General features: G+C 42.8%; 1 protein-coding gene across 1 annotated transcript in view; it reads right to left on the reverse strand.

The window, feature by feature from the left end:
- The window catches only part of ADSS (adenylosuccinate synthase), a 36,121-nt gene extending 25,730 nt beyond the window's left edge, over window positions 1-10,391 (reverse strand). The window contains exon 1 of the mRNA XM_027657284.1: window positions 9,972-10,391. Within this exon, the coding sequence (XP_027513085.1) occupies window positions 9,972-10,133 (162 nt within the window). The 5' untranslated portion in view covers window positions 10,134-10,391. The remainder of the gene's footprint in view (window positions 1-9,971) is intronic.
- Window positions 10,392-11,082: the final 691 nt, after the last annotated feature.

Consider the following 11,082-nt stretch of genomic DNA (forward strand, 5'->3'; position numbering starts at 1 on the left):
GTAACACGGAAAACATGAGCTTGCTCAAAGTGAAAGGAAAACCAAACACCTATTTTTTTCCCCACAACAATATCAGTTCAAATAATTCATGAAATTAGGAAGTTGGGCATCTTAGAAATAGCTGCTCTAATCATAGTCTTCATGCAAAAAGAAACAAACCAAAACAGAATAGGAAAAAACACCTCAGCCATGAAAGCTTCCTAGTACTATTTAAAGAGTTGCTGGTTTGGTTTGGGGGGGGGCTGTTTGTTTGTTTTTTAAAGTTTCTGCACATATCCAGCTGAGAAGGGTGCCAGTTGGATTGGAAAGAAAATATTTCTTTCCATTTATCTGAGGACACAGCGTGAAAGTCACCATGAATAACAAGCGTGAAACTATGCCATGTGTCCCAACATGACAGGAAGATGTTGGAGCAAGTCCAGAGTAGGGCCATGAAGATGATCAGTTTTGCCAAATCTCTCCTGTGAACACAGGTTGAGAGAGCAGTGCTTGTTCAGCTTGGAGAAGAGAATGCTTTGGGGTGACCTTACTGAAGCTTCCCACTACCTGCAGAAGACCTACAAGAGAGCTGGAGAGGGACTTCTGACAAGACCACGTAGCAATAGGACAAGAGGGAATGGCTTTACACTGAAAGGGGGTAGGTTTAGATTAGGTATTAGGAAGAAACTCGTTACCGTGAGGGTGGTGAGGAACTGGAACAGGTTGCCCAGAGAACTGGTGGATGCCCCATCCCTGGAAGTGTCTAAGAACAGGCTGGGGCTCTGAGTAACCTAGTCTAGTGGAAGCTGTCCCTGACAATGGCAGGTGAGTTGGAACTAGATAGTCTTTAAGGTCCCTTCCAACTCAAACCATTCTATGTTTCTATGATTTCAGTACATGGATTTAGTTTAGGGACTTCTTAGTTTGATGCTCTAATGGATGAACAACTAAAAATCCTATTAAGAGACAGTAGCTTTTTTTCTTCTTACATAATCCTGACACTATTGAATTATAGTATTATTTTAGAGTCTTTCAAGTAGAATATTGAAAGTAAGATCAGGTGCATGAGCTTTAGCCAGTCTATAATATTTTAAGCAAAACCTGTTGTAGGATAATCAAATACATAAGCTGTTTTAAAAGGCATTATTCCAGCTTTACTGGTACAGTATCCTTAAATTGCTTTCTTGAAAAAGCATATGATCCCTAACCAGTAGCTGGTAATCTTGAAATATCCAAGCTATTCAACATGTAGAAAAGCTAAGTATACAGGACATATGACAGAAAGGTGCACACTAAGAGACAAATCATCACACTAGTACCGTTAGAGTGACAGCAATCCTTGTAACAAAATCCCGTATTTACCTGATTTTCTAGAAGCCTAATTCCATAAAACATTCCCTATGAAACACTACTTTTGAAATGTTTTACAGTGGTAAGCTGCTCAGAGATACTATTTTTTTAAGAAAAAAAAAGGTTTTTTCCTTCAGCTTGCTAAAGAATATTAAGTAGCCTAAAAATCCTTCTCGGTGTAAGCACCACACCCAAGAATCTGCATATTCAATTTAGACAGGTTGATCAGTACTACACACAAGATACTATTCTAAAACACACCTATCCTGGCAAATGTGAACAGAATCAGTGACACAAGCACAGAGGGGTTATTAGATAGCAAAGGCAGCTGCAAGTATTGCTCATCTGGGGGCTGTTTGATAAACATTCTTTGGAAACACCCTTTTTGCAATAGTTTTGAGTGTCTGAAAATAGTAATTTGGAAGGGGAAAAAGTGAGCTAGCTATCTGCTAGCTGGCATTGGACTAGACACAAGCTTGAAACATCAATAAATCAAACAAGTGACTCCCACTAGCCAAAAACCACTATCAAAGTGCTAGAAGGCAACACTTGCCACAAACACCATGCTTGTGCACCCGACACAAGTACACCAGGTAACACAACACTGTGCCATTGTCCAGATGGTACTACTGGAAAACTTACAGAAGACTAACCAATAATATCGAAGAGGACACATTTAAAACACATACTGAACAGTGTTTCTAATAGGACATCTATGGTAATTTTAAGGTCAATCATGTCAGCACTTCCCCCATCTATGCAAAATTACTCACTGCCTCTTGCCTTCTATAGCTTTTAACTATCATAACAGTCACCTAAAGTATTTTGGATAAAGAAAAGAATAGAGTTAGCAACAATATTCATGCAAGTACCTGACTACAGTTTTATGATTTTTTTTTTCCTTAGAGCTCTGAACAGTGAAACAATTTTTAAAAGTGTAACTCTTAGAAAGGTATATTTTGGACCCAGACTGGTAAACTCTAATCCTTAAAGTTCTCATACATTCAAGTCTTCTCCCTTTGAACCCTCCCACAGCACAAGAGCTCTTTAGCTTGTTATATTCTGTCCATGCACAACAGCTTTCAAATCACATATAAAGCACAGAGAAGGAGCATTGATAATAATATTTAACAGCAATTTTTCTTCTGGAATTGCATTCCTGTAATAGTGAGAAGCCCCTACGAAACATTCATGTATTGAGCTGATTCACTAGATAAGTAAGAAGTAATCTTTTTTTCTGGAGTTATGGCACAGTTTTGATAATTTAATGAAGTAATTTGGCAAAACAGTAATGACTTATGCTGGTCTTCAGAAAGTTGTATTGATGACTACTTCATCAGCCTTTTTGCAACGTGACCTCTAATGACAGGATTAAAGAGAGATGCTCTTTTTAAACAAAAAGATTATTTTCTTGCTGAATTTAAATAGCACAATAAAGTTTATCAGCTAAGACTTTAAGTTCACAGTGCGTAACCAGCAGTACCAAAACTGAGCTAAGGTAACTAGATGTTACAAACTCTGGTTTATTCTATACGCCTGCTAACTTAGAAGCTTATCTAAAGCTAAGTGAAGCCAACAATTGAGGAAACATGGAATCTACAAAAAGACTCTGAAAATGATACAAAGCCCTGTTCAAGTGCTTACACAGGGACCAGAACCTTTTTCCTCTGGTAAGTTTGATCAAAGAAGTTCCTTGCTCTTGGGTTTGCAGCCAATCTCACTGGTTTGCCTGAAAAGTATGCAAAGGACTTGACCAATCAAGGGATAAGGATCTGCAGTTCTTCCATTTTCCTGGCACATGGGACTCTTCCAAAAAAAATGTGCATACTTAATATATCCATTTTTCACTTAATTTCAAATTCATTCTAACTTAAAACTTTGGGGGTTTTCCGTTTTCTTTTAGAAAAAAAAATGCTAACAGTCTAATAGGAAACACGAATGTACCAACTTAGATTTTCAGCAAAACCAAAAAGGAAAGCAGAGTCGCTTGTTCTTAAAATGAAAGCAAAAATACAACTCCTCATTATAAGAAAGAAAAAAAAAAGACATTCCTTGCTTTTTAAAACCTTTGTGTAGAGCACAAAGAGCAAGAATAAATGTGTGCCACGTGTGCTAGCCAAGGAAGCGCACACTCCAGCGTGACGCACATGCACATACGTAAGTACAACATGCAAGTAAGAAATCACTGCACGTGAAACTAAGATGGAGGAACAATAGTGTATCTTTCTCCATTTTACATCTACTTAAGTTGACTTACGTTTTTTATTTTCAGAGCATGTCTCCATTAGTCAAGGGCAGACTAGACGTTAGTATAACAACTAGAAAGGTTAAATTCATTTTAGACACATCAAGACAGCAGTTCAAACCCCGCTGCCTCACCTACAGCCAGCAGTACTCCTGTGACCGCTAAGACTGGTTTGCTTTACTGCAACTTTACCTGGCAGTGGACGTGCATAGGGAAAAAAACATTAGAGGAAAGCAGACTGGAATTACAATTAACAGCATATTGTGAATGGCTTTCTATACTGGTACCAAATATGAAAGTATTTAAAGCAGCTCTGAAATACTGACATGTGCATTTAAGAGAACCATCTACCCAAAAAGTCTATGATGACAATCACTGCCTTTTCTTATGACACGATCATGCCAACTTGTCTATCTCAAAAATATGATGCCTCAGGGAAGAGCAAAGAAGTCTTTCAAGTTATTTCCTCTAGAATAAAAATTAGTTGTCTACTTTAAAGAGATGTTATCTCATGCAACATTTAGGAAGAAGCCATACACTCCTTTCAACTCTCCCCATCAGATGTGTGTGTGCATAATTTTTTCTACAGTTTACTTTTATTGCTACCACATTCCAGCATTCATTTTTAGCTCAGGGCAACCACTGTTGTTTCTGAGCTAGCTGTCCAAGTGACTGCCAAGTTGGACAAGAAGCAAGTCGATGCTGCTTTGGCATCATACGGTTGTAAACATTTTCTTTTAACTCTTAGATGAAAAGTCAAAAATACTTCGAGAAAGCTGGATACTACCATTACTTACAAGAAACACACGAAAGGCTGCTTCTTGTCACAATCAGATTCTGTGAATGCTGAGCACATCTTTAAAAAGTTCATCAGTCTAGGGAAGAGACACATCTGAACCCCTGTGACACACCCCAACTAGGCACAGCTTTGCAATTTCTAGGCTATTTGCTCTCATTTCAATACATAGTGTCAAAAACCTATTTTGAACTTAAGACTGCAAACAATCCCCCTTTCAAAAATGCATAAATAATTAAAAAGAACTAAAAAAATCAAGGTTTTCACAACCAATTCATTCTCTCACATCCCAGATCTTGTGATTAATTTCTTTCTCCCCCCTCCAACTCCAATTAATTAACAGCTATCGAACTCTACCCTACTCTGAATAACATATTCCTGAATTTCAGTACGAAAAACATCCAGCAGCTAGCCATTTTCTCGTTTAACAAATCCATTCGTGTTTGCAAGACCTAAACCTAGTTCAAGGAGCCATTATGTCACAGACTTTATGAAGGTGTCTGAAACTTTGGCTACACATCAGAAATTTTTGAGCATGTAGTACAAGTACTGCTGAATCAGAACAAGATCAAGGGTATAGTCTGAGGCAGCATATGACAGAATAAACACATTATTTTACAGATTCACCTGTGGTCTAACAAATAAAACATTAACTTTACTGAAGTCTATTAATCTCAAAAAACTTCATCCATTTTTCTGTAGTGACAGAATTAGCTCTGATGAACTGCTATTGAAAGACAATATTCAGAAAGACTCTTTAGAGCTAGTTTTCACTTCGCTTTATCTCACTTGCAAAACTTTATATTGTTGCAATGCCTGCATATGTTAGGAGTCATTATTCAAGTCCAGAATAAAGACCAATTTGTGCCAAGAGATAGAAGAGATCAAGTGAGGCAGGCAGATCAGGAACAAGAAAAATGTTCAAAGCACAGATATGTCCAGCGCTACATTGCTTCAGTGCACAAAACCCCACCAGTGTTTGCTACAGACACAAGAATATTCAAGAAAGGACAACAAAACCAAAAAGTGACTTTGGGAATACTTACAGAGAACACCTTCCAAATGCGTGAGGTAGTACAGTAGAAATAGAAAAAGCATTTGAAATCTTAATTAATAAGCTGCTACAGAGTACTGCATCTTAACCAACCAAACACACACATTAAGCTTTTGTAGTAACAGTAAGATTGAAAGACCAATAAGAAATCAATAGATCAAGGTGTAATTTGCTCTTTAGTGCTCTTAAGGCTGCCTTTGTTTATGGTACAAACTTTATGAACTGTAAAATCAGATTTCAACTGTTATTCTCTTTAAAATAATGCAGACTTTGTGCGATTTTTACAATAACAAGAGATCACCTGTCAGTGATGCTCTAAAGCAGGTCTGTAAAGCAGATGACTCACTGACGGAGTAGGTCAAAGAATTCATTTTAGTGACCTCTCTTTCCTCACCAGAGCACATCCCTGGCACACTGCCAACCACTACAAGGTCCAGAAGTGCATCCAGCACTGAAAAAAAGAAAGCTCTAGCTAAGCATCACTTACTGAATGCCTGAGCAGCTAAGAAAAAGCACTAATAGCTATAGCTATTGATTCTGCTATTCTTAATTCTACATGGTTCACATAGGCTTTAGACTAAAACATTTTTTAAAATGAGAATATTTAGAAAAACAGTGGGCTTGGTGAATGGAAGATAAAAAAATTCCAGTTCAAAATAAAAAGTGGCCATATACAGATTAGTAATATGGAGGTATCAGGCAGCATTGGTGTGAGGACTTCACTCAGCAGTTGTCAGCTGGTCGATGGTAACTGCTTAACCCCAAGGATCTGCACACTGAAGACTTCTCTAGATCGTGCACTGCAGTTGCCACATATCAAGTGATCAGCAGTGGTGTTGCTAAACACACTGTTGTTGGGGCAGGAGGAAGAGGAAAAGGGAATACAAAGACTTCACACACTGCAATTCCCACGCATTAGCAGTTCAGGAGTAGGAATCCTGTGACCGCACAGCAGGCAGACCACACTGAAACTGGATGAGAAGATCTGGTAAGAAGCTGCAAATCTGTTTACAAGTAGCAACAAGATGCACAACAGAACTGAAGAAGCAGGAAAATGGGATTCTTTAGCACAGGGAACACGGCATGGAAATGATGTGGAGGCTTAGAAATCTTACCTCTGTGAATTATATTTTCTGAATAAATCAGCTCCCTCCAACAGTAAGAATAGGAAGCGAGCAAAAATTTGCTGATGAAATGAATGAATGAGAACAGATTCATGCAGTGCAGACATTACATATTTTGCTGTATGGCATACATTGGTAGATTGGGTGGAGCGGTGGTGTTAATGCAAGAGAAACATAGTGTATTTTGGTGCTGTATTTGATAAAATTATTTGCTTGCATTAATTTGCCACTTCCATCATTCCCACAAACGAATGAAACTTGGTAATTAATTTCCCAATTTGGTTACATTCTGCAATGGTAGGAAGTCCCTTAATCAGAACAAGAAGCTTTTTCCTCTAACTCTCCATTACCTGGGGAATTGACAAAAATACAATGCATACTTTTCAAAACTGCCATGTTTGATGATAGCAAGGCTAGCTGCTTACTAAGAGGAAACAATGTCAACCAAAACACACAAACCTACAATTTCTCTGGCAACTATCTGTGAATCTCAAACCAGTTCTTGTTCTATTTTATTGTCTAGACTACGATTTATGTGATAGCAGATAAACGGACTTTGTTCTTTAAGTCACTGAAAACAAGATTTAAGTTTAAGGGCAAACGTCTCACCAATGCATTTGTTTTATCAACAGCATCATTTTACCAGATACCTCCTAGAGGTAAATCAAGACCAGTTCAACTTTTACAGTAGAAGAACAAGTAGGTGTTATGTGGACATGTTTGTTTAAACTGCATCTGAACCCCTGGCGCTGGCAACATTTTCACAAAACTATCATAGTTGCCAGCTTTAGCAACAACATGTGGCCCCTTGGATGTATTTTAATTTTAGCTTAGCCTCTTCAAACAATTGGATTTGAAAACATAATACTAATTCTGATAAATGCAAAGCTGTCTCCTGAAAAGAAAATACCATTCTCTTGCTCTGAGCACAAGACTCCTTTCCACAAACTCTAAATCAAAGATAAAATACTTAGGAGGGTAGCGTTTAAAGAAGTAAGTAAGTAGTCATATTGCAACTTATTTCCTGACACACTCATTCAGCTAATTGTGCCTAAGTAAGTACCTGGTTCCAAACGATGGCCAATCAAACAAGTCACTGGAATCATCAGCACACCTGCTACGTAGGAGACAAGAAGGCACGGCCATAGATCTGAGAGTACAACTTCTTGGAATGCCTTTATAGGCATTGTAAAATTAAGCGATAAGTTGTTTCTCATTTCTGGGGCAGGACATTTTTTATGTTCTGCATCTGCCCAGAACAAGGGTCAACCCTAGAGTGTTTCACTGCAAGTATAACCCAAGTTTCTAAGACATCTTAGACCTGCTATAACAACTTCTCTAGTCCTCCAACAGATGTACTAATAAATTTTCCACAAGAACAAGCTGGAAATATTTGATGTCATCCCCAGGCATTCTCGCAACTCTGGCGTGATGAACAGAAAGAACCATCGTGGAATACGTAAGAGTACAGTGCTGAAATAAGGATCAGAAGCTCCAGTTACGGAAAGCTGATATTAGCAAGGGCCAGACCAAGTGTGTTGTGACTTTTCTTTCTGGACTTGTACCACTACAAAAAGCACAAGGGTCACGCTCTAATTTACCAGCAGTAACAAAAGCATCACAAATATACTCGCATACATAACAAGATTATGTAATAATATTAAATTATTTAATAATACATTTACTTAATAGCTCAGAACCACTGAAAGAAAATATTCCTATTTTCCCCTCTCATTCTGAGAAATTGTTCTTTGTGCTTACACTGTCCTGGGCTCTCCTTTTCACCAAGGCCCTCTAAGCCAATGAAGTTCAGTTTTATTTTCTAAAACTGCAGCAAGTAAATCCAACAGAATATAGTTTCCTGCCACTCCGATGAGTTTAATCAACTTACAGAACTGTTCAAGTGCCAGAGTCAGGGCATGGGAGGAGACTTGGGGAGCACAGCCATCAACAGGAAAGGGAAGAAAGAAGGAAGAAAAACTCCTTACTTCATCAGAAGCAACAAGCTGTTAGAAATGGCACAACTGGCCAGGAAATTCAAGACTGAGATAACACCATAATTTTTCCCTTTTCTTGATCCTTTACCGAGTGGATTCCAAACAAGTAACAAATACATTAAGACATGTGCACACAGAAATTCATGGTTTGCCAAAACTTCCTAGCATTAAACATACACACTCACTTAGGTGCCCTTCAAGTTTCAAGAACAAAGTCGTAAAGGACGAACTGAGTCACTCTGTTCTATGACCCACAAAGCCAGGCAGTCATGCCACAGCACCAAATCTGATTATTTAAAAAAACACATGATCTAAGGGGGAAAAACAAATTCATTTGTGAAAACATTATTTAAAAATATGTTTGTTTACTTCAAAATTAAATTCTGTGAAGTTCAAGGTATTGATTTGTCAGCTTTGCAAGGACTTGTTTTTGAAAACACCAGTTTATGTGCAGTTCTCTTCAGCGTCTGCACTCTCCGGGGAATGGTATGCTCTTCCAAAATATGTTTATTTAAGACCAAATTTAAATTGTGCATTCAACAAAAGCACATACATAACAATACTTACAAGAAGCCCGCACATGTTGTAGGCATTTTATGCTACTGTATCTCTTAACTTCAAGAAAACACCGTGCATGGCTTTAGCTCATTGTGTTGTACTCTACAGCACTACTGAACTAGAGATGTTAAGAAAAACATCTCCTCAGATCTGTGTTGTTTTAACGTAGGCATTTAAGAGTACTGTGCTTGCAGGCTAGACTCGTCTGGTTGTTTGTTTTTCTCTTTTGCTGGAATAAGGCCTCTACACAGAGAAGAAAAATTATAAATAAATAAACAAACGGCTAAACGTAAGATTCCATTGACATAACAATCTTGTAAGCAAGGGCAGGTGAGTCCTCTAGCAGCTCGTTTTAGCCGAAGAGCCCGAGTTGTGGCGGACTACAGGGATCCCCCCACGTGCATCCTGCAACTCGCGCTCGGCTCCGCGCAGCTCCCGGCGCTGCGGCCCGGGAGCGTTCCCGCCGACACAGCCGGGAAGGGGATCCTGGCCCCGCGGCGATGCTGCGGGAGCAGCCGAGCGCGGCCCCATCGCGGCGCCCCCCCCCCCAACACGAAGAGTGGGAAGCCTGAGGGGGAGGGAGGACCCGATCCCGGGCGCGTTCCTCCTGCCAGGGGCCAGCTCTGGGCGACGAGGAGAGCGCCTTCCTCCTCCTCCCCCGGCGCCGGGACAAAGAAGGCGCGGGAGGGCAGCGGAGCCTTTCCCGGTGAGAGCCCCACAGCCCCCGCCGATTCCGGCCCTGCGCCTCCCCGGTCGCTGGGGGGAGAACCGCGGCGGGCACAAGCGCCCGGCGGGGCCGCCCGCCTCAAGGTGACACCCGCGGCCTCCTCCGAGCCCCCGGCCGCCGCCTCCTCCTCCTCCTCCTCACCTGGCACCTGCAGACGATGTCGGCGTCCTGCGCCAGTAGATCCACCACCTTGCCCTTGCCCTCGTCGCCCCACTGTGCGCCCAGCACGACGGTGACCCTGTTGCCGGGGCGGCGGGCGGCGCACTCGCCGTTGGGGATGGCGGGGCCGCCGTGCTCCGCCATGGCTCGCGCTGCCCGCTCCGGCGCCGCTCCAGGCACATGCGGCAGCGCGCGGCGGCTCCGCTCCCCCCGCCTCCGCCTCCTCCTTCCCCTCCCCGCCGGGCGGGCGGGCGGTGCCGCCGCTCCCGCGTCCAGGTGGTGCCGCCGCCTACTGGCTTGGCCTGCCCCGCAGCTCCCCGCCAGCCCGACCCCTGCCCTCAGCCGGAGCTCCCCTCGCACTCCCGTGAAAAACCGGAGCCGCCGCCGCCGCTGCCCGCGGACGCCGTTTTTCTCCTGCCACTCCCTCCGCGCCTCGCGGCCGCGACTACATTACCCAGCGTGCCGCGCGGCCTCCCCGCGGGAAGGTCCGCAGGGAGGCGAGCGCAGTGCACGCTGGGGCGCGTAGTCCCCTTTCTGCCACCTGCGGCAGGACGGCGCCCCGGCGGTTGCCCCAGGCGGCCCCGCGGCGGCAGAGGCTGAGCCGGGCGGAGGGGAGGGGTCGGGGGCGGCCATGCCAGGGCGGCCGGGACGGGATTGAGGCGGCGCCCAGCAGGGGTGGAAGGAGGGCGCCGGGGGCGCAGATGTTGTGCGTGTTCCCCAGAGGTAGCTCCCGTTACCCCTCGGGTTTCAGCTGCCGCGGGACCTGCGGCCCCTGTCGCTGGTGTCAGCCCTGCGTGTGTGTGTGTGCGCAGCGTGTCGGAGCATCGCCCGCGTGGTTAGTGTTGCTGGATTAATGATCACAGGAGTGTAAATTACAGTTTGGGGAGCCAGGGGGTGAATGTAAGAGGCCATTTTCTCCAGAGACACCGGAACATGGCCCCAAGCCTATTCATGAGACAAAAAAAAAAAAAAAAAAAAAAGGAAAAATCCATAGCAGAGAAAAGCTTTCATCATGTGTACTTAGAAGTGGAACTGACGTCTCAGTGGCTGTTTTCATTCTTTCCTGCTTCACACAACCCTGGGGGAAGACTTT

Source organism: Corapipo altera, unplaced genomic scaffold, assembly GCF_003945725.1.
Source record: "Corapipo altera isolate COAL_440 unplaced genomic scaffold, ASM394572v1 2c, whole genome shotgun sequence".
Taxonomy (NCBI): Eukaryota; Metazoa; Chordata; class Aves; order Passeriformes; family Pipridae; genus Corapipo; species Corapipo altera.